The sequence below is a fragment of the Ornithorhynchus anatinus genome, chromosome 8, assembly GCF_004115215.2.
Source record: "Ornithorhynchus anatinus isolate Pmale09 chromosome 8, mOrnAna1.pri.v4, whole genome shotgun sequence".
In the NCBI taxonomy this organism is placed as follows: Eukaryota; Metazoa; Chordata; class Mammalia; order Monotremata; family Ornithorhynchidae; genus Ornithorhynchus; species Ornithorhynchus anatinus.
This window is the reverse complement of record NC_041735.1, coordinates 15,524,013-15,548,030: the sequence shown is the minus strand read 5'-3', so window position 1 is coordinate 15,548,030 and position 24,018 is coordinate 15,524,013. Positions and strand designations below refer to the sequence as shown.

The following is a 24,018-nucleotide window of genomic DNA, read 5'->3' as shown; positions in this document are numbered from 1 at the left end:
CTCCCTGTGGCCAGCTTAAAAAACAAACACTAAAAATACAAGGGGAAGGTTGATAACAGAACAAACCTGAACACCATCAAATAATATTCACTGCAAGGTGAAACGTATTACAGAAGTCAACAAATTATTTTTGTAAAATGATTAATTTTCCCAGAATCACAGTCAATTCAGTGACTTTGAGAGTATGCCTCTTTCATCATATGGAATATAAAAGCCATACCCTTAAATTTCTGCTTGCCAGCTTTAGGATTCCCTCAGTATGAACCAGGTACTTAAAAAAAGTAGTTTCCAAAGACTTAGACCTCACTTTCCTTAGAGATAAAACATTCTTCTCTCAGATGGCTTTAGCTAAGTCCCTATTTAATTCTGTCTTTCATTTTAGCTAAGCTGTCCAGGATTTTAATGCTATTTTTAAAAAAATGATACCAGATGCCCCTATCCAAACCAGATAAGAATGCATTTAAGTTTCTAGCATTTGCTTGCTCATAAAGTCTGCTGGATCTTAGATTCCTATGAACTAATAGCCCTGCATAGGTCTGTCTTTGCTGACATACTTTGACCTGCCACTCAAAAGGAAGTGTAACTCAATGAGTCAATATCAATTGCATTTATTGAGCACTATCTGTGTCCAGAGCAGCCTAGTGCACACTTGGGAAAATCCAGAGTTGTAGACACATTCCCTGACCGCAAGGAGCTTACAGTCTATAGGGGGAGACAGACACTAAATAAATTACAGACATATACATGAGTTCTGTGGGACTGAGGGTGGAGTGAATATCAAGTTTAAGGGTGACAGTCAGGAGAGGGAATTAGAGGAAATGAAGCTTTCTTGGAGGAGATGTGATTTTAATAAGGCTTTGAAGGTGGGGCTAGTGACTGTTGAATAAGAAGGAGAAGTGAGTCCTTGGCCAGAAGAAGGACACAGATGAGAGGTCAGTTGCAAGGTAGACAAGATCAAGGAATAGTGAGTACGTTGGCATTAGAGGAGCCAAGAATGCTGAGTTATATTAGGATATTAGTGAGTTAATATAGCAGGGGGCAAGGTGATTGAGGGATTTAGAGCCAATGGTAAGGAGATATTAGTGAGTTAATATAGCAGGGGGCAAGGTGATTGACAGCTTTAGAGCCAATGGTAAGAGGTTTCTTGAAGAGTGGAGAAAACATGGACTGAATGTTTTCTTACAAAAATGATACAGGCAGCAAAGTAAAGTACAGGACTGGAGTGGAGAGAGACCAGGGGCAGGGAGGTCAGCAAGGTGGCTCAAGACAGAATAGGAAAAATGCTTGGATCAGCATAATAGCAGTTTGGATGGAGAGGAAAGAGCAGATTTTAGCAATATTGTGAAGGTAAGACTGATATGATTTGGTGACAGAGTGAATATGAAGGCTGAAATAGATACGTGGTGGAAAATGCCCAGGTTACAAGCTGGTGGAATGGGGAGGAGATGGTCTGCCTACAATGACAGGGAGAGGTCACAGTTTGGGTCAGAAGATGAGGATTTGTTTTAGACGTGCTAAGTGTGAGGTGTCACTGGGACATCCAAGTAGAGAGATGTCCTGCTGACAGGAAAAAATATGAGATGTAGATTTGGGAAATCAGCCACATAGAGATGGTAGTTGATACTATTCATTCATTCAATAGTATTTATTGAGCGCTTACTATGTGCAGAGCACTGTACTAAGCGCTTGGGATGAACAAGTCGGCAACAGATAGAGACAGTCCCTGCCGTTTGACGGGCTTACAGTCTAATCGGGGGAGACGGACAGACAAGAACAATGGCACTAAACAGCGTCAAGGGGAAGAACATCTCGTAAAAACAATGGCAACTAAATAGAATCAAGGCGATGTACAATTCATTAACAAAATAAATAGGGTAACGAAAATATATACAGTTGAGCGGACGGGTACAGTGCTGTGGGGATGGGAAGGGAGAGGTGGAGGAGCAGAGGGAAAAGGGGAAAATGAGGCTTTAGCTGCGGAGAGGTAAAGGGGGGATGGCAGAGGGAGTAGAGGGGGAAGAGGAGCTCAGTCTGGGAAGGCCTCTTGGAGGAGGTGATTTTTAAGTAAGGTTTTGAAGAGGGAAAGAGAATCAGTTTGGCGGAGGTGAGGAGGGAGGGCGTTCCAGGACCGCGGGAGGACGTGACCCAGGGGTCGACGGCGGGATAGGCGAGACCGAGGCACGGCGAGGAGGTGGGCGGCAGAGGAGCGGAGCGTGCGGGGTGGGCGGTAGAAAGAGAGAAGGGAGGAGAGGTAGGAAGGGGCAAGGTGATGGAGAGCCTTGAAGCCAAGAGTGAGGAGTTTTTGTTTGGAGCGGAGGTCGATAGGCAACCACTGGAGTTGTTTAAGAAGGGGAGTGACATGCCCAGATCGTTTCTGCAGGAAGATGAGCCGGGCAGCGGAGTGAAGAATAGACCGGAGCGGGGCGAGAGAGGAGGAAGGGAGGTCAGAGAGAAGGCTGACACAGTAGTCTAGCCGGGATATAACGAGAGCCCGTAATAGTAAGGTAGCCGTTTGGGTGGAGAGGAAAGGGCGGATCTTGGCGATATTGTAGAGGTGAAACCGGCAGGTCTTGGTAACGGATAGGATGTGTGGGGTGAACGAGAGGGACGAGTCAAGGATGACACCGAGATCGCGGGCCTGCGGGACGGGAAGGATGGTCGTGCCATCCACGGTGACGGAGAAGTCTGGGAGCGGACCGGGCTTGGGAGGGAAGATGAGGAGCTCAGTCTTGTTCATGTTGAGTTTTAGGTGGCGGGCCGACATCCAGGTGGAGACGTCCCGGAGGCAGGAGGAGATGCGAGCCTGAAGGGAGGGGGAGAGGACAGGGGCGGAGATGTAGATCTGCGTGTCATCTGCGTAGAGATGGTAGTCAAAGCCGTGAGAGCGGATGAGTTCACCGAGGGAGTGAGTGTAAATGGAGAACAGAAGAGGGCCAGGAACTGACCCTTGAGGAACTCCAACAGTTAAAGGATGGGAGGGGGAGGAGGCTCCAGCGTAGGAGACCGAGAATGATCGGCCAGAGAGGTAAGAGGAGAACCAGGAGAGGACAGAGTCCGTGAAGCCAAGGTGAGATAAGGTATGGAGGAGGAGGGGATGGTCGACAGTGTCAAAGGCAGCAGAGAGGTCAAGGAGGATCAGAATGGAGTAGGAGCCATTGGATTTGGCAAGAAGGAGGTCATGGGTGACCTTAGAGAGAGCAGTCTCGGTAGAGTGGAGGGGACGGAAGCCAGATTGGAGGGGGTCTAGGAGAGAATGGGAGTTAAGGAATTCTAGGCATCGATTGTAGACGACTCGTTCTAAGATTTTGGAAAGGAAGGGTAGTAGGGAGATAGGACGATAACGGGGGAAGTGGGGTCAAGAGCGGGTTTTTTTAGGATGGGGGAGACGTGGGCATGTTTGAAGGCAGAGGGGAAGGAGCCCTTGGAGATTGAGTGGTTAAAAATAGAAGTTAAGGAAGGGAGGAGGGCAGGGGCGATGGTTTGATGGTTGATACTATGGAAGCGAAAGAGTTCTCCAAGGCAGTGGGTGTAGATGGAGAATAGTAATAATGTCTACGGTATTTGCTAAGTGCTTATTATGTGCCAGGCACTGAATTAAGCACTGGGGTGGATACGATACAAATAGACTGGGCTCTACACAGTCCCTGTCCCATGTGGGGCTCACAGTCTCAATCCCCATTTTACAGATGAGGTAACTGAGGCACAGAGCAGTAAAGTGACTTGCCCAAGGTTTCACAGCAGACAAGTGGTGGAGCTGGGATTAGAACCCATGACCTTATGACTCAGATCTGTGCTTTATCCACTACACTATAATAATAATAATAATGTTGGTATTTGTTAAGCACTTACTATATGCAGAGCACTGTTCTAAGCGCTGGGGTAGACACAAGGGAATCAGGTTGTCCCACGTGGGGCTCACAGTCTTAATCTCCATTTTACAGATGCGGTAACTGAGGCACAGAGAAGTTAAGTGACTTGCCCAAAGTCACACAGCTGACAAGTGGCAGAGCTGGGATTCCAACCTATGATCTCTGACTCGAAAAACTGTGCTCTTTCCACTGAGCCACGCTGCTTCTCTACTGCTTAGGGGACTCAGAAGTGAACTTTAAGGCACACCCACAATTAGGGGGTGAGAGACAGAGGAAGAACCCATGAAAGACAGAATGAATGGCCAAAGACAAGGAGACAGAGTAGAGGACAGTATCAGTGAACCCAAGGTTGGTTACTGTTATCAGGAAAAAGGGGCAGTCCACAGTTGTGAAAGCAGCTGAGAAGTCAAGGAGAAGTAGGATGGAGTAAAGGACACTGGATTTGGCAAGGAAAGAGTGATCCATAGTGCCCCAATTTTAGACATTATGCTGAGGGACACTGCAGCATCCAAACATCAGGACAGTCACTTTCTGAATACCGATTGACATCATGGGAGTTATTTTCCAGAGCCAGCCTTTATAAGACCTTAGAATTTTTCTTCAGGAATTCCCCTGATCCCCTAACTCCAGAGCCTCTGTAAATTCCCTCTCGAGTCAATGTAAAGTCTAGCAGAGCATCTGAACTGTGGCACTCAGTGGCAGGAACCGCAGTGTAGGGAAATTTGGTGCTAAAAATATAAGAAAAGTTTCCCATAACTGAACCAGATGGCACAGGCCAGCTAACAGCTGGAAGTCCAGTATGAAGCCAGGCAACTGGCCACTCTAGCCAAAGCAGTATCACAAGTACATATGTGTACCCTTTTATTTCTTCTGCTTATTTGAAAGTTGATTTTACTGTGTTTCCCCTGTTGAACTGTTGGGTCCTCAAGGACAAAGAGCAAGTTTCCTACCTCTGTTACAGCCTCCCAAGCACTGAGTGCAGAGTATGCTTAATAAATACTATATTTGTTGACTGAATCCATGTGCCATTCAAATAGTAGCGTATAAAGGTAAGAACCCACGTGTTTCAGAAGTTAGAATAGGGAATGTCTCTACCAACTTTCTTGTAATATATTCTCCCAAGTGTTTAATACAGTGCTCTGCACACAGTAAGCGCTCAACAAATATCTCTGAATACAAGTACTTAAGTGGTACAGAAGTGCTGAGATGGCAATTAGGGGATATAAAGTATAGATATTATAAATCAATCAGGATAGGCATCCTAGGGGAGCTATGATTCCACAGAGGTTGTAAAGATAGAGAAAGCAGTGGTCTGCCAGAAATGAAGGGGAAGGGTGTTGTAACCAAGAAGGAAGGGTGAGCAAGGGGTGAGATGAGAATAAGGCACAGTTAGTAGGTAGGCATGAAGAGAAAGTCCCTGGTACTTGCTTGTACTGCAAGTTCCCAAAGTCAACATGGTTAGCCATGAGGTCACCCTGCATCAAGAGGGGCCAAGAGTTTTCAGCTAGTCTGGCCCTTTTTCAGATATGGCACCAGATACCATTTTTGCTCAGTATTTCTATTTTAAGCTCCCAGACTCTGCCTTGGCTCCTGCTAGAGTTCCACAGCTTAGAAATGGTGCCCAGATTTAGCGGTACCTGCCAGGGAAATGCAATGTCTTTGGAGTAAGATGGATGGGGAGACAAAGGGCTCATTAATTTCCCAGAGAAAGGCTAGATTTTTGAGGAAGTCTTCCCACATATTTTGTATGATCTCATTACACCACGTGTAACGTCACCAATGTCACTTGCTTCTGAGTATCCAGGAGCAGAGCCGTGACTGGCCACCCTTTCTGTACTATACATTGCTTTCTCACTTTTCCCAGGGGGGAGGTCATGATCCATCTGGCCCAGCTGTGTTTCTGAACCACACCACTGAGATGACCAAGGCTAGGCCAGGACAGGGATGAGACCCAGATAGGATAGGTCAGGATTTGGGCCCTACTTTAAGCTCTTGGCAGTACCCCGTGAAATTGGTTGTTCTGTCCTTGAAAAATACTTTGTTACACTTTCAGCATGATTTAGCTACACACTTCAATAGTACTGCAAACAAACTGATCATAATATAAAAATGATGATAATTGTGGTATTTGTTAAGCATTTACTATGTGCCAAGCACTGTTCTAAGCGCTGAGGTAGATACAAGGTAAGTGGGTTGGACACAGTCCCTGTCTCACACTGGGCTCAGTTTAATCTCCATTTTACAGATGAAGTAACTGAGGAGCAGAGAAGTAAAATGATTTGCTTAAGGTCTTAGAGCAGACAAATGGCGGAGCGGAATTAGAACCCAGGTCCTTCTGACTCCCAGGCCCATGATGATTCTCATCAAATCACCATTACATACTGCTATCATGAAATGTTTCCTGGAAGGTACACAAGCAGGTTTTTTTAACATCTGTGGAAAAATGATTAATTCACTCTTACCAAATAGAAACCAAAACAGTAGAGGTTATTTCAAAATAACCTTCTTGAAGAGAATTCTCCTTCCTCCACTTTGTACAATGCACCTACTGATCTCAACGAAAGCTCCTTATGCTTGAGAGCCGGATCTTTTCTCCTAAAAGCCAGTTTAGCAGCTGCTTTTTCCGTGCAACTGTACACCTTCTCCTTTCATTGAAATTAAGCCACCGGTCACCAAAAATTATGCCGAGTGAAGCATCTAGACCTGGAATTGATGTCTTTCTGGATTTCCACAGTAGAGCATTTTTAGGAAGAGAATATGAATTTTCTCTAAATACATCTCTGCCTGCAAATGTACTTCCACTTCATCCTCATTCAGTGAGCTGCTCCACATTTCATCAGTAGAGGGAGTGTGCCTTTTCTCTCTCTCTCTCTCCAGTGACACTGTGCTTCTGTTTAGCAATCATTTCATAATACGGGCCTATAGATTAACAAAATATTTATAATCTATCGCTATGCTATCATCTCAACTATAATCCTTGTTAGGATTCCATTTGATAATGCATGGAGACAAATGTTCCGAGTATATTTTAATTTCAAAGAAATTATTCTGTGCCATGCTTTATATTACAAAATATCATACTACCTCAGTAAGTGTCTCATTTGCAGTTTGGGTGGGATTGAAACAGAATCATTTCAGCACACCACCTGAGCTCCACTTAAATCACTGGTTATGACATACAGTAAATACCTCCTGGGATAATAAACGCATCCTAGTGCAGTATATGTTCAAACAAATATAAACCCAGTAAAGTGTGGTTAATGTAATTTTCAAATTCCAACTCTGCACTGGCATTGATACTCAGTTTGTCCAAGCAGTTCGTTTCGTATGGTGGTGGAGGAGTGTGGAGGGACAGTGAAGTGTGGGGTTTGGACACTATCGTGAGAAAATCTGTTGGCACTAGATTCCAGTTCGGAAGCCCAATATTAACATACGGGAACATACCAAGAAAAATCCATATTATTTTCCTTAAAAGTGGGTCTATATTATGTAATATTTTCCTATAGATATAGTTGTGTTTTACTGCACAACCCATGCCAATGTGTCAGCCAGGACCTATAGGTATTGAACATTTATACTGAAAATCCCTCCCCATACCCTTCCATTATCACTTCCCTGTTTGGAGCAGCTTTTCTGCTATGTAAAACCATTCCTCCTTCCACCCCATCCCGAACTAAGTCCTTTCATTTCTGGTCTCCCCAGTCCCTCTACCTCACCCCCACACTCCAGTATATTTCCCTCTGTGTTTTCAAAATCAGAGCAACAGCCTCGGGCTGTGATGCATGACTGCTGCCCTCAGCGTTATTGATCATCTTTTTCTTATCCCTTTCCGGCTTCTAACTCTACCTCCCATACCCAACTGTCAATAACAAGGGGAGAATGTAAAGAAAAAAGGGAGGGCAAACATTTGCCCTGGTCTCTTCCTCTTTCCTGGAAAGATGGAGCTACAAGCAGGTGCAGGAAGGGGTGGGCAGGGTCACAGGCAGAGGTTACATCACATGCATCTATAGCTTTCATTTAAGAAAAGAAGAGTAGGAGCATATAGAGGAGGGCATGGAGTGCTTTCTGAGGGAAAAAGGAGGCAGAGGGGGAGTTCATATACCTGCAGTGTTTAGATTCGACTTTATGGGTTAAATCGGCAAGCAGTACAGAATTTAATCCCGGGTTGAATCTAGTGGAGGATGGCTGTAACCTGTATCATTGGGCATTTTCATATAAACGGCACAAACCACCCAATGTATAAATGAATATTTTGAAAATGCAAAATATAACATTTATTAACAGTAACTGTATTTTTTTTAAAAAAAAAACATCCTCTCTAAACCTGCAGTGGCAATTGTGCAAACTTTGATAAGGGTAAAACATTCCCATTCCGGGTTAGCACACCAGACATGTTCTTATTAGAAAACCAGGGGTGGCACTCCTCAGACCCTAAGATGTTTATATCTCTCTAAAGGTTTACTGTAATCCTCCCTAATCCGAGACACTGTCAGTAAGAAAATACAGTCAATCCAAACAAGACGAAGTTAAAAGTAACAAGATCTGGAGGAACTGACATTTCTTCATCCTCACTCCACACTCTGGAGAAGCGAAATTGATAAATCCACCTTTTGGAATACACCAAGATCTTGCCAACAAGCATGCCTAATGGTTGGAAACTAAGAAGGTGGATTTTCTGAGAGCGACATCTCTGCCCTGGGAACCGAAACATATTTGCTAACTCATTTCCCAGGTCACCAAACAGTCATCAGTCAATGACTACCTTCATCAACACTGACCTAGCTTTGTGTCCATCCAGTAGTTTTTTTATAAAGTGTTACCTAATTGATTGGATCTGTTTTGGACAAACTGCCATGCTTCAAGCTGGGACAGAACAACTAAGACACTCAAGGGAAGTGTTTCAATGTAGTTTATTAAACTATCACTTTCAGGTTCAATTGAGGCAGCCAAAAGAACAACAACAAAGTATTCTCAAAGAGATAAAACAACAGATAAAACAGGAGCCTAGAACAGGATGGATCAATGATTGAAATTTATAAATACCATTTCAAAATGTGGTCCTCAAGTCCAGAATGCCTTGCTAAATAGGACATGAGGTTTTTTGGAGCTAAGGAATATTGATAGATAAGAAAAAAGTTGTAGGCATTTCTGATTGCATTCCAATTGAGAAAATAAGACCAAATGGTTGTGGTAAAGCCCTTAACCTAGGAATGGAAAAGTCAATAAGTGGCCCCTGAACAATAATCTTGCCAAAAAGCAGCAGTACACTCACCCGCTGCAGTTCATTTGCTTCTCCTCTTGTTGCCAAATGGTGATAAATAGAAGTGGCTGATGAGAATCACACAAGACAGGGATAATTATGTATTTTTCACTGAGAAGGATGGGAAGAAAAAAGTTGCAACATCCTGACAAACAGCCTAAGGAAAATCGAGGGGACATCAAGAAAAACCTGAGCCAATCAAAAGCTTCAAGTCTTAATGACCAAGTCCATATGAAAAAGTAATTGCTCCATTCCCCAGCACAGAGGACTGCAGACACCAATTATTTTTTTTTAAACCAAGACTGTGAACAATAAAACTTTACAGGATGGTAGAAAATTTCCAACGGGCTACATTTTTAGAGAAGAGAATTCACTGGGGGAGAATTGAGACTTCAAAAAAGTCAGAACAAATATTTAAAAATAAGTCCCTTTATCTCCTCCTGAAAAAATACATCTAAACATCCTTCTGAATGGTTCTGACAAGTCTTAGCCTTTGCTAACTCTACTTTAAAAGAAATACTTTTATTATTTTAAAGCAGTCTTCACTTTAATGACAGTTCAGTTCATTAGTATTATCACAACTGATCACGGCAGTGTTTCATCTTAGCCATTAATGTTTACAACTACTCAAATCAAATAAAAGATTTAAAAAGTAGTCCTTTCTTCAAATACACCTTTCAAATTAACAAAAAACTCATTGTAACAACAAAAAAAAGTCCCTACAGGGCATAATTAGAAAATTACCATTTCTGAAAGGAGTTACAAATCTTAAAAGCTTTACAAAAATAAAGGGTATCATACAATCAAGCCAAGGAAAACAATCTCTAAAATTTAAAGGAAATGTAAAAACTCAGCAACTTGAGGTCATTGAGGCTTCACAGGGTTCACTTGCTCCTTTTTCCCCCCACCATAAAGACTATGATGTTAAATCAAATAAATTCATCATTCTGTTTGAATATTAGACGACTGATGTGTCAAATGAAAGAAACTAAAGCTTGAATTTTTGATTTTCTTTTTTTAACATTCCAGGCTCCATGCTCCCATGTTTGAGACAGGAGTACGATTTATATGGCTAATAAACCTAGCATTCATTCTGAACACAACCAGCTTCAGAGGGTTAGTGAGTGAGGTGTTGCCTCAAGGAAAACCAGCAGAAAGTACAGTGGCACCAAGGAGTACTACTGGCAAATAGAGATTCATTCATTCAATCGTATTTATTGAGCACCTACTGTGCACAAAGCACAGTACTAAGCACTTGAGAGAGTACAACAGTCACATTCCCTGCCCACAATGAGCTTACAGTCTAGAGAGAGGGAGAGAGACATCAATACAAATAAATAAAATTACAAATATTTACGTAAATCCTGAGAAGGGGCAGGGGCGGGGAGAAGAGAACAAAGGGAGCAATCCAGGGAGTAAAAGATGAAGAAAAGTGGGGCTTAGTCAGGAAGGCCTCTTGAAAGAGATTGCCTTCAATAAGTCTTTGAAGCAGGGGAAAGTAATTGTCGGATTTGAGGAAGGAGGTTGTTCCAGCCCAAAGGCAGGATGTGCCAAATTCTACTTTCCAAGCGCTTAGTACAGTGCTCTGCACACAGTAAGTGTGCAATAACTATGACTGAATGATGTGGACTAGGAGCTGGGAGCGAGACAGGTGAGATCAAGAAACAGTGAGAAGATTAGCCCTAGAGGAGCGAAGTGTGAGGGCTGGGTTGCAGACAGAAAGAAGTGAGATGAGGTAGGAGGAAGCAAGGTGATAGAGTGCTTTAAAGCTAATGGTGAGGCGTTGTTGGATGTGGCGGTGGACAGGCAACCAGCGGAGTGTTTTGAGGAGTAGGGTGACATGTCCTGAATATTTTTGTAATAATAATAATGTTGGTATTTGTTAAGCGCTTACTATGTGCTGAGCACTATTCTGAGTGCTGGGGTAGATACAGGGTAATCAGGTTGTCCCACGTGAGGCTCACAGTCTTAATCCCCATTTTACAGATGAGGTAACTGAGGCACGGAAAAGTTAAGTGTTTTGGCCAAAGTCACACAGCTGACAGGTAGTGGAGCCGGAATTAGAACCCATGACCTCTGACTCCTAAGCCCGTGCTCTTTCCACTGAACCACGCTGCTTCTGATCCGGGCAGCAAAGTGAAATATGAACTGGAGTGGGGAGAGAGACAGGAGGCTGGGAGGTCAGCAAGGAGGCCGGAGCAGTAATGCAGGTGGGATAGGATAAGTGATTGTAGTAACATGGTAGCAGTTTGGATAAAAAGGGAAGGGCGGATTTTAGCGATGTTGTGAGGATGGGACCGAAAGAATGTAGTGATGGATTGAATATGTAGGTTGAATGTCAGAAAGGAGTCAAGGATAATACTGAGGATACACGGTTGTAAGCTGTCTACAGTGATGGTAGAGTCGGTTTGGGTTAGTGGGAAGGTTTGGGTGGGCAGATGAACAAGGTTTGGATGGGAAGATAAGGAGCTCTGTTCTGGACATGAAAGCACCCAATCTTTCTCTGTTCAAGGCAGAAGCGGCACCTGTGTTAGCAGAGAAATGGAAAAGGTAACCAACGGCTCTGGAGTAAGGATGTATTTCAGATGGAAGTCCACAAAATGTTTATGAAGCCCTAAAAAAGGAACATATGAGGAAAAACTTAACTCACAGAATCTGCCAATGGCTAAATTCAGATATTTCCTTAAAGTTGAAATTCACCCAGCATCACAGTATTACTGAAGGTCACCTTGGAATTTATCAGGGTGTTATCTAGTGAATTTAGATTTTTTCTGATCTCCCTTTGTATATCATTTTTGTCCTTATTATACTATTTTCAAACAGATTCCTTCTGTGAAAGATAAACAGGATAATATGATAAGTATTCCATAAACCCAACCATTTATTGCATTTAAGGACTACTTTGTTCTAGGTCTATAGATCAAAACTTCCTGAAATGTTATCAATTGCTTTTTAGGTTCAGAAATTTTAAAAATCCACCTATTGCCAAAAAAACTCAAGCACATCAAGCCATGTGTTTATTTTCTTAAGTGCTTCTTTTTTTTTTAAGTGACTTCTGGACCTGTTTGTTGGTTTGGGTCAGGAAAAGCCCAAAGGAAGTTCAGACAGAGATGAGAACCAGCAGCATTGACTTGGTTTAAGCTGGATTTCAACTTATCTCTGCTTTTAGGTCAGGGTAGAGGGCGTTCTTGAATGAACTGATTTCTAATTCAACCTTAATGTCTGAAATCAATTTTCCACTGGCCACTGAAATAGATTTTTTACATCAACACGTTAAGGCTAAATAGTCACGCATTTTCCCTCTGGTCACACATCATGGCTCGCTCTTCATCATTAACATGATTATTGCTTATTGAAAAGCTGCAGCATAACTCTGTTGTGAATAGCAAAGCCATATAGCCTTCTGATTGTCCTCATCTCTACCTGACTGAATTATTTGACTGCCTCCAGCTGGTCCCCATTTATATCTTTGTTATCTGCATTCTTCAATTGTCAGAGTCACAGATACTATGCCTTGGGAACTCAAGCTTTATTTCTAAGTGTATGTTGGGTAATCCGTCTATCTCTTGTCTTTCCAATATACTGTAAGCTCTTCGAGAGAAGGAACCAGAATTTGATCTTCCTTTGTAATTTCCCATGGTGCCAAGTATAATACTTTACATCCAGTAGGCCTCCAAATACTGCTGACTGACTGACGTGGAAAGCTTCCACACTTTCCTGTGGGTCGAGCCAGGTGGATCCAGTGAAATTGATCTTTGACTTAAATAGGTTGTTCTCAGAGCACCTGGGTTATAATCCAGAGTCCACCATTTGTCTGTCACTTCACCGGGCCTAAAATCCCTAATCTGCCAAATGGGGATTCAATACCTGTTCTCCTTCCCACTTAGATGGTGAGCCCCACGTGGGACCTGATTATCTTTTATCTACTCTGGAGCTTAGTACAGTGCTTAGCACATAGTAAGTGCTTAACAAATACTATAATCACTATTACAATTATTATCAGCAATAACTGTGGAAGAGCTGCGAAAAAAACGAAAACATGGTTTTAGTTCTGTACTCAGATCAGTTCAGATAGAGGCAAATCTTTGACAGAAGCCTAAACTTTTTCTCCTGAATCTTTCTCACTCTTCACCCAAAACCCAATCCATCAAATTTATTGAGCACTCGGGAGAGTACAACCCAACTATAAAACATACATATTTCTCTGCCCACAATGAGATCAGAGTGTAGCTCTCGTCAATGATCCCTCTCTGATGCCACAGAAGTACATGACAGCAGGCAAGCGACTCCCAAACCTACACGACACAATTCAATCTACTTTCTCTGTGCAATTTAAGTCCCCGTGAAGGTAATCCCATATACAGTAACAACTTTCATACATAGTTTTGCCCCTACGCACAGTCCTTATCTGGCCAAACCAATTCTGCCATCATTATTCTCAAAGCTTTTCAGTTCCCACCATCTCAATCTACAACACCCTTTAATACATCACTTCTGTTTATCATTATCATCAGCAGCAGCAACGGTATTAGTAATGAACACCTACTTTGTGAAGAACACTGTATTATTAGCAGCTCAGAGGAAGTACAGAAGAAGAGTATGTCCTGGTCCCTGTTTTCACAGAGTCTAAAAATCAAAAGGGGGAACACTGGCAAACAATCATGCCATTAGTTAAGAACGGAGACTACAAATAGAAATACTGCATGCACATACACTAACAAAAATATAAATGATTGCTGAAAGAGTGACCATAGAGGTGCAGAAAATAGAGCAGGGAAGAAGGAGAGAGAAAAAGTGGGTTTGGAGGGAAGAATTCTAACCTGGTAGATCTCTGGGTGGCAGGGAGCGAATGTTCCAGGAGAGGGGGGTTCTACCAATCAAAAATGCCTAAGGCTACTCTTGAACTCTGTTTCCTATGTGGCAGTGTGTTGTTTAGCACCAAGCCCCCAGGCTGGCTGTTCTCACCAGTTTAAGTTGAACATTAATTATTAAACAAAGCAAAGAAGATACCCGCATAGTAATTGTTTGAGGCTCCACTGCAGCTTTGAGATTGTTCATTTTTAGCCTGAGGAAAATGGCTTAACCATTCTATTTTAGACACTACCATGCATCAGTGAACCTGTCTATAAATTTGTGTCCTTAAATTAAACAGTAATACTATTTGCGATAACAGTCAAATACTTTCTTAAAACAAGCCAGGAGAAAAGGGTCTTCAAGATCCGCCAGATCCATAAATCAGCCAAGTACCCCATATTTCCATGTATAGTTACTCCATTTGCAAAGATTCCCTATACACAGTATTTGCTACTCTTTTGGGGAAAACTATTTTAAGCCTAATTAGCATGAAATTTTTAGAATGCAAATACTTTTCATTTAGACATAAAACAAAATGCCATGACATTTCTTCCATCCATTTATCATAAACAAGTTAATTACTGTGTAACAAATAGCTCCTGCTGGAATCTGTAGGTTTTGAGGATGTTAGAGAGCTGACTCAAGCAAATAAGATGAACTGCAAAGTAGTAGTTAATAGCTTATGGTATACTTATAATAAAACAATGACTGTGAAAGCTTTGGTTGTCAAATTGGGGCTAAACTATTTCTATTGGCATAACAATTATGAGTAGTCATTACCTGTTTAACTTGATTCAAACCCAGAATAATATAAGCATTTTAACTGTGACATGCGCATTCACAAAATGTACTTGTGTTTTTCAAAATTCTCCTTTGCTCTGATTTAAATACTCTGGAAGAGTGAGTATGTGAGTGTGTGTGTGTGTGTCCGCGTGTGTGTGTGTGCAGATACACAAAGGTAGAGTGCAAAAAATCTCAAAGCCATTAGGCTCTTGAATTCACAACTTAAGGAAGATCAGCTGAATATACTATAAAACAAGATGGTTACCTGGACTACCAACTGATGGTAGTTCTACACTATACTCATTGTAAAACTTTAATGTAAATATTTTAGGGTGGCTTTAAATGGTTGGCTTGTGTAATGTATAGAATACTTTATACACTATATCTTTATAAGTATGAAGATAAGGAATACTTCCCCATTGTTACCTGAGCCATTTTATAAGTCCTCCCTTAGTTAAAAAGCAAAAAAAGCAATAATTGAATATTCATGTGTAACAAGTACTTGCTAAATGAAATAAAACAAACATTTGCTCATAAATGTAAATGCTATGTGTTTATGTTCACATGCTTGTTTGCATATATATATTTGTTGGCAAAAGTTTAAACATCTCTCAGATTGCATAAATATCAAGGACAGAAACTTTCTTCCTCATATCAAGTAGCCCCCACACAGTTTAGTACCATGTCATGCTGACAGATAGCTCTCAAATATCTGTTGATGAAGCTAATAGTTTCCACATTAGAGAACAGCACATAACTGTGCAAGACAAATATAATTCATGTGTCTGAATAGCATATATTTAATCTCAATAAAATCAAATTCTATGATACATCCCGCTTTTGTATTCACAGATGTCACTGGAACATTTCAATAGTAGTCTCCGTACTCACACTTTTTCAGTCAATAGTATTAACTTAGATTTGAACTCTATTGTTATTTTTTCCTGATTTGCTTCAATATGAGAACTTATTCCAAGGACCTACATTCTCTGAATCACCAACAAGAGTTTCAGTAGCATATGACATAAGGTATCTTGGATGCTTCCATGAGCAGTCAGAAGAAAGAGACCTTGGGCTCAGTTCAAAAAAAAAAAATTCTGGTTGGCAGACTTTGACATCAACAGGTTATGTCAGCAGAGCAGCATGGTTCATCTCTCTTGGTGCCTCACCCAGAAACAAAGCCCCAAACTTTGCTGAAAGCCCCACTAATGAATGCTAAAGAGAAGCTGTTATCAACTCTGGCAAACGGCAGTTTTCCCACTTCATTGACAAAGCACTAGGGAGGGAGCTGGGATGTAAAACTGAGGAGAAAAGAGGATAGCTGCTTGGCAGTACTTCACTGAACATTAACCTTGGTACTTCATTTACGGTTCATAATAGCTTCTAAACTCCTGTCACTTGGAGAACCAGAGGCAGATATTGGGAGTTGGAAACTGGGCACTTTTAATCCTACAGAAGTCACAAAATGCATTCATCTATAATGGAAAAAAAAGTTCAATTATTTTGATTTGGAAAGGAAAAGAAATCAATAACTAGAATAATCTTTGCCATTTAAATTATGAAGACATTTTAACGTTTACCTTCAGAAAAGTGGTTATAATCCTGCAATTACTATAAAGCTAATTGGTAGTTTCTTCTTGCATGTGTGTTTTCATGTTGTCAGTAGGGCAGTAATGAAAATGAATGCCACATTTGTGAACAGAATGTCTGTAGGCTTGTTTACCACATTTCTAACAACAACGTCTGCTTTATCATGCATTTCAAAGGAAGGATAATTTAAAAATCTGGAATTTCATACATAAAAATACTTGGTAAAAAAAAAAATCTTTTCTACACGTTATCCGGGTGTCGTTATATCCAGCTTCCAATTTGTTGCCCAGGAAATGATTCATCTCCCTCAGAAATTATGTGAATTAAGAATTATTCACCTGCAATTCAAAATGGCTCTCAGGTAGACCACACACTGCTCAATTGCCTCGAATCACTCAGCTCGGAGCTTTGCTCCCAAAGGAGTAAAGGCTTGACTTTTCTGAGCGAGCTTCCCCCAGTTTATCTTTCTCCTTCCCATCCCTCTCCCCAGTTCTACCTCCTCCTCACCCAGTGAGTGGAATCAGTTTCCATACAGCATCCTGAAGGCCCTACCTTTCAGTAACTTCTGCCCTTCCAGAATATTTGGGGAGACTAATGCCGTGTAATCGTCTTCAGAAAAACCAGGCTTGCAGACGGGTCTGACTGTAAGATCCCCATTGTGGGCCTGTGGACAGAGAAACAACAGGTAAAAGGAAAATAAGCCCTGCGATGGCCTTGGGGTTTCTGAGGCTAGCGAATCCTGAGCTGGATACCGGGAAGCGGGTCAGACAGAAAGGCAGAGTCTTCCACGGATGGGGTTTATATGAGATGAACGCCTAATACGAAGGTATGGATCCTTAAAGTTGAAAGGAGAGCTGCAGAGCGTGCAGCCCGAGAGGTGAATAAAGAAGGCTAGATGACCCCAGGTGAGCGGATCCCGAAATTCTCCCTAAGGGAAAAATAATGATCCCAAATGGAAAGGGCTGGGTGGGTACGGGGTAACAATAGGAGGGTTTTACCCAATGCAGGCACTTTCAAAAAAGTTAATTTTTTGCCCAGGACGAAAGGTTGGTTCCTTGGAACTTGAGGTCGGTTTAAAGTTGACAGTTTCAAGAGTGCTGCTTGGCTGAGTGGAAGAAGCATGTGAGCTGGGCAGAGGCAGAGTGGGACTAGGGCTGTGGTCCTCGGGCAGGGGGTATGGGGTTTAAGGTCCCACTGCCACTGGCAAGTGGGGGACCCTCCATGTGCACCCCAAATTCTGGCAGGGGTGGGGCAGGAGTGGTGGGGAGAACAGCCTGCCTCGGCTCACCCTCAACTTTTGGCCGGGGCCACTTGCCCAGCTCAGCCGGCCCGCTCTTCAGGACTGCCTGTCTTTATTCATTCGAATCCTACTTAATGAGCACTCACTGGGTGCAGAGCACTGTACTAAGCGCGTGGCAAGAACAATCAGCTCCAAGGGACATTGGGGAAGAAAAGGGGAGCCCGCTCTTCGGGGCTGTCTATATTCATTCGAATCCTACTTATGGAGCGCTCACTGGGTGCTGAGCACTGTACTAAGCGCGTGGAAAGTACAATCGGCGCCGAGGGACACTGGGGAAGAAAAGGGGAGAAGGGAAGGGGGCGGCTCGGCTCTTCCCAGCCAGACTGCAGGGGACCGGACCCCGATGGGTTAAAGAAGTCCCTGGTGCCCGGATTCAGGGAAAAAAGGGATGGGTGAACTCTTAAGAGTGGGAAAACTGATGGCCGAAAAAATCTATCCCGAAGATGCTTTCCCAGACAAGCTCGGTAGGCAGAAAGAGCACGTAGCCTCCGCGAAGAGATGCACGATCCCGCCCGGGGATGAGATGCCCGGTCCCCGATCTAGTCGGGAAGCGGGGGGCGGAAAAACCAGAGGGGTGGCAACGTGGTCGGGCTGGGCTGGCACCACCCCGAGCCCCGTTTACTAATAAGAAGATGCAAGACCGATTCGGAAAGCCTTGGGCTCTTTAGATAGGGAGCAACGGCTCAAAGTTTTGTCTCTTTGGCTCGCCTTCCTTGGCTCGATTGTCGTGTGGATCCGACATATCCCCAATCTACAATGAACACCACCAGGCCCAGCCGGTGGTTTGAACAAATATGCATTTCGGCTCATTTCACTTGCTTATTTAATTTGGAAAAAAAACCCCTAACTACCTCCCCGAGCCCAACGAGGGGAACCCCTAGCGAATAGCGTTTGCAACCTCTCTCTTCCTACTCTGCTCTTTCACACAGAAGTCAACCCTGATCACAGTCTAAGTGCGGTGGCTAATGCCAGGAACCGTCCGAGCTACCGGATGGCAGGACCGGCCAGAGGTGACCAAACGCCTCCCACCTTAGTGACAAGCTCCCGGATCGGTCCCCGTTACCCCGTTCGAGCACCAGAGCCAAGGGCAAGCTTACTCCTTCCTTAGACGTCTTCCAGGGAACGTTTTCAAAACGGGGATTGCGGGGCGAGAAAAATAGCCACCCGCCACAACTACACTCGGCTCAGCTCCAAACCCCGCCACAGTCAGGAGACTCCAAACTTAAAACCCTTACACCTGCCTCGGAAAAAAAAAAATCCAGTGGGGGCGGGAGGCTCAAGGGTCAGCCCCACGGCGACCTATTTCTGCTCTTAATGGATTTACCGGGCACAGTCCAGGGACCGCGCTGCCTCACCTAGACACAGCTTGGGGCAGGGGTGCCAGAGTTGGAGCCTCTTTGCTTCTCCACCCCTTCCCCGGAGGGCTGTTGCCGAATCCTACATTCCAAGCGCTTAGGACAGTGCTCCGCACCGAGTAGGGGCTCCATCAATACGATGGCACGAATGAATGAATTTCGGGTCCGTGGGTGACCCTCCCACCCACTCTCATCCTTCCTCGCCGCTCCTCCGGCTGGGAAGCTCCGCATGGGCCCGGCCGGAGCGGCGCCAGCCTGGCATCTCGCCTCCACGGGCATCGAGGGGGAGAATGTGGGCTGTGTGTGGTCCAGCCCAGGACACCGCACCGGACCCACAGACACCCCCCTCCCCCCGCGGGCATCTGCTAGCTGGAGCCCTCCTGCGCAGCCCGGGCCAGCTCCTTCCCGTGCAGAGGGCTGGAACTGCCCAAGGAGGGAGGGTGCGCGATCTGGGTGCGAGAGGGAGACCGCTCCACGCTCAAGCCGAGGAAAACCGCGTCGGGGTGGCCGGTGCGTGCGGATGGAGGGGGGACTGTGCCCCCCGCGGGGTCTCACCTGCTCCCCAGGACAGCCCGGGGGCGATGGGGCCGCTCCCCCACGGGGCAGGAAACTTACCGTCAGCGAGCCGAAGAAGGACAGCGCCACCAGGACCATCCCGGAGCCCGGGCTCATTTTCCCCGCTTGCCGTGGGGCTCCGCCGCCCGCCCGCCCGCCCGCGCCTCGTTGCCCCGCCTCCCCTCCCGACGCCTCTATCCCGAGCCAGCCACCGGAGCTCGGCCGTAGCAGCCCCGCTCCCCGCCTCCTCCCTCCTTTATTTTTCCCTTTTTTGCCCTTCCTTTGGGGAGGAAAAAAAGCCCCAAGCGCCGGTGCCCCTGCCCCCGCCGCCCGCCCGCTCCTCGTTTTGCAGGCGCTTGTGAGCTGCAGGTGCAGCGCGGTCGGTGCAGCTCCGCGAAGCCCCGCCCCTCAAGCCCGGCCCCGGGGGCGCCGCCCCCACCCGGGCCGCCTTAAAGGAGCCGCGCCCCGGACCCCCCAAAACCCCCAGGAGGGACCCCAGGAGGGACCCCAGGAGGGACCCCACTCTCTCCCTCCCGCCCTCAGCCGCACCTGGCAGAAGCAGCCGAGAGCTCCGGCAAAAAGGACCGTCCCTCCCGGGAAGCCTCTGTCCCACCCCCCTTCTCCTCTTCCCCCCTGCCCCTTTAAATCCACCCCCTAATCGACCCCCGGCCCACGTCCTCCCTCTGTCCTGGAATGCCCTCCCTCCTCACTAACTCTCTTCCCAGCCCTACTGAGAGCTCACCTCCTCCAGGAGGCCTTCCCAGACTGAGCCCCCCCCCCCATCCCGCTGCTCTTCCCCCCTTCCCCTCAGCACTGTGCATATTTGTATATATTCTTTATTCCCCTATTTTGCTAGCGAGGTGTCTATCTCCATGATTCTATTCATCTTGATGATGTTGTTTTGCTCTGCTGTCTCCCCCGCTTAGACGGTGAGCCAGGCATTGGGCGGGGATGGTCTCTATCTGTTGCCCAATTGGACATTCCGAGCGCTTAGTACGGTGATCTGCACATAGTAAGCGCTCCATACATGCTGTCGAATGGATCGAATGAAGGAATCCCCCAAAAGGCGACTTTGGGAAAAGGAGCCAGGGGTCCGACAGTCCAGCAGCACGTGGCTGGTGCATTAGTGTCCTCAGCCGGAGAATAAGTGTGCAGACTCGGATTTCCGATGGAGAAACGGTCGCATGAATCCGTCCATTCATTCATTCAATAGCATTTATTGAGCGCTTCCTACGTACAGAGCACTGTGCTAAGCGCTTAGAATGTCCAATTGGCAACAGAGACAGTCCCCACCCAATAACGGGCTCACACTCTACGACGGGGCTTTCGAAGTCCCGGAACACGGGACTGCAAACGTTTCCGCTCATCTGGACAATTAAAGGATGGTATTAGGACGGGAGTGATCAAGGGGAACGTACAGACTTAGAAAAAAACACTCTCTAAACTGCCACTTGGAAAAGCAACTCCAACAACGCCAGTACTGACGGGGAAACTGGGAAGAGTTCCCTGAATTGAGTACGTGGTGAGAGATTTCTGGATTGGGGGGAAACTATTAAAGAAGTGAAACACTTAAACAGTTTGAAAAGTGAGTAAATGTTATTGTCTGGGTTCATTTTGGCAAGCGTATGAAAGACTATTTGCTCAGCTATTTTGACTTTTGCTTTTGCGTTACTGGAAAATGATGTCTAAAAGGCTACTTTTTAAAAATATACAGTGAGTAAGGAGGGAGGAAACATTTGAAAAATAAGGGAATGTTCCAAACTTACAATACCCTGTGTGAGCATTCTCAAATAATTCTCTCTGCTTTATTTTTCTTTTTAATGGCCTGATGCTTAAAAAGAAACTGAGGTAAAATTTAGATGATCAGGAGGATGAGTTTAAGCTTGGTTGACTCATGACGAGAATGGTGCTTAATCTGGTTTCTCTATTTCCATTCATACAATGGGGAGAACTAGGAAATTATACATCGTGAACATAATCATGAAGAATGACAATACGTATTCTCAGTTTCCAAATCTATGTAAATACAGTAGATTGTGGCCCAGTGGAAAGAGCCTGGGCCTGGGAGTCAGGGGACCTGGGTTCTAATGCCAGCTTCTGCCACATATCTGCTGTGTGATGTTGAGCAAGTCACTTATTTTCTCAGTGCCTTGGTTACCTCATTTGTTAAATGGGGATTAAGACTGATCCCCAAGTGAAACATGGACTGTGTCCAACCTGAATAGCTTGTATCTACCTCATCGCTTAGTTCTGTGCCTGGCACATGGTAAGCACTTAACAAATACCGTTAAAAAAGAATACAGTAGACTATCATGGCTAGAAGTCACATTCTTAAGTGGCACAGTTTAAATCCTAACAATAATACTGATTTCCATATTGATTCATTCATCCAATTCACCCCAAAAAATACTTTGCAAACTATGGCCCCGTTATATATGCATCTTTGTACCCTTACGCTCTTGAAGCTGGTCTGAGTTCGGGATCAATGTAGCTTCGCATTTATGCTCAAAGAGGTTTTGGCCCTGACTACAAAAGAGAAATCAGATGGGGTATCAATCACATGCACATAAAATTCACTATGGTACACCTCTGAAATGCAGACACAACCCATGCGCAATGCAAGACACAACTAAGATAGCTTAGATCTGTGTGATTCGATTATAAGCTGGGCCTCATGGTTGGAAAACAATGCCCACAACGAGCTTATAGTTAACCTGAAATATCCAAAATGGTAGAGGGAAGAAGTCCTATGGATGATAGAAGAAACGTTCCCTCTCCCTCACCCTAATTGCTGTATGTCAATTGTTCTGATGATAATAATAATGAGGACAGTGGCATATGTTAAGCGCTTACTTTGTGCCAAGAACTGTATAAAGAGCTGGGGTACATACAAGATAACCAGGTTAGATACGGTCCCTGTCTCATATAAGGCTCACAGTCTAAGGGGAAGGGAAAAGAATCGAATGCACCAAAGAGCTGAAGTCCTTTCCAGCACTGTAAAAGGTGTATGTGTGTTCTTCCTTCTCCTCCTCAACAGTGAAATTCAGGCTGAATCATTGGATGGGATTGCGAAGAAGTTGCAATTGCTACATAACATTTAAAGAACCCTAGAGAAAAGTGTGCTTTTGTTCCTGAGAGATATTAAGAAAGTGTGTTTGTGTAGGTAGAGTGTGAGTGAGTATTCTTCTATGAACACCTGTAAACTATTGACTTTAATTGGATTACTCAGCTGTTTGCTATGCATATCATTCTTCCCCCTCTGCCTATTACTTGTTGATTTAGGTTTGGGCAGAGTGAAGGTTTAGGGACAAATCACCCACTTTTATCAATGGCTTCTTTTTCTGCCTTTTCATCTGCCTTTTGCTTTCTGCTTCATTTTGTCTCTGTAATTTTTTCAGAAGTACCAGTACTATTAAAAATATTGTATGAAAGAGAAAAGGAAGGTTTATTTATGATACAAAATGTTGACAGCCTGAATATATTCTAGGAAATGGAGACACATTAAATAAACCTGCTTAAATACCTGTAGAGGAGCTTGCCAGATTGTGTAACACTCAAGAAAATAGGAGGCTCATGGATAAGAACTTCATGGAGGAGTTGCTATTGGGATAATGAAGCAGACAGTACACAAGAATCTTGCCCCCTTCGATACCTACATGTCATTTCCACTGCCAGTAGTGGGAGTTACATTTGTTTATCAAGAGAGGGAAAGAGCTCTCTGAATGAAAACTCAGTTTTAGAAGTGGGATTAAGGAAAAGATTTTTCAGGCTTTTCCCTTTCTCTCTCTAACTCTGCTTATCCAGCTAACCACTACAGGAGTGAAGAGGGACATCATGTGGTTCACGATAACCTAGGGCGATCAGGCCAGACACTATGGAGGAGAAGCCCCAACCATTCCAGAAGCGGCTAGTGGGGAGAAGCCGAGCACATTTTGAATCTCGGGAACATTTTCACGGTTTGGGTAGGGACAGTCTGTAACGGTAAGGAGACGATAAATGAACTCTTACCCCTTACTACTGCAGTTCCCGATTTTATTTAATTTTAAGCCTGGGTATTTGCCCTTCTACTTTTAGACTGCAAGCCTCTTGTGGCTTGGGGAGGGGGTTTAAGATACGTCCACGCATTCTTCCCAAGGCTCTGTTAAGTGCTTTGCACATTGTGAGCACTTAATAAATGTCATTTCAATCAGTTTACCCTAAACACAGAAGTTTTGTTCCTGAAGAAGTTCACATTACAGAAATCTCACATAATGCTTGCAACTTATTTCTCTCTGCCTCATTTGTCTCAATGCTTAGTTCAAGTACCCTGCACATAGTAAGCAGTCAGTAATTACAATTGATGGATTACCTTCTGGTGCCATATAAGGGCTCATAGACATGTTTTCAACCATCATATGACTTTGTATCCCATATTGCCCAATATCATAATAATAGAGTTGTCCTTCAGTTTGA

General features: G+C 44.3%; 1 protein-coding gene across 1 annotated transcript in view; it reads right to left on the bottom strand.

The window, feature by feature from the left end:
• The window catches only part of CDH4 (cadherin 4), a 678,282-nt gene extending 658,589 nt beyond the window's left edge, over positions 1–19,693 (bottom strand). The window contains exons 1-2 of the mRNA XM_029071066.2: positions 19,627–19,693; positions 16,909–17,020 (exon numbers count right to left, since the gene is read on the bottom strand). Of these exons, the coding sequence (XP_028926899.1) occupies positions 16,909–17,020; positions 19,627–19,683 (169 nt within the window). The 5' untranslated portion in view covers positions 19,684–19,693. The remainder of the gene's footprint in view (positions 1–16,908; positions 17,021–19,626) is intronic.
• Positions 19,694–24,018: the final 4,325 nt, after the last annotated feature.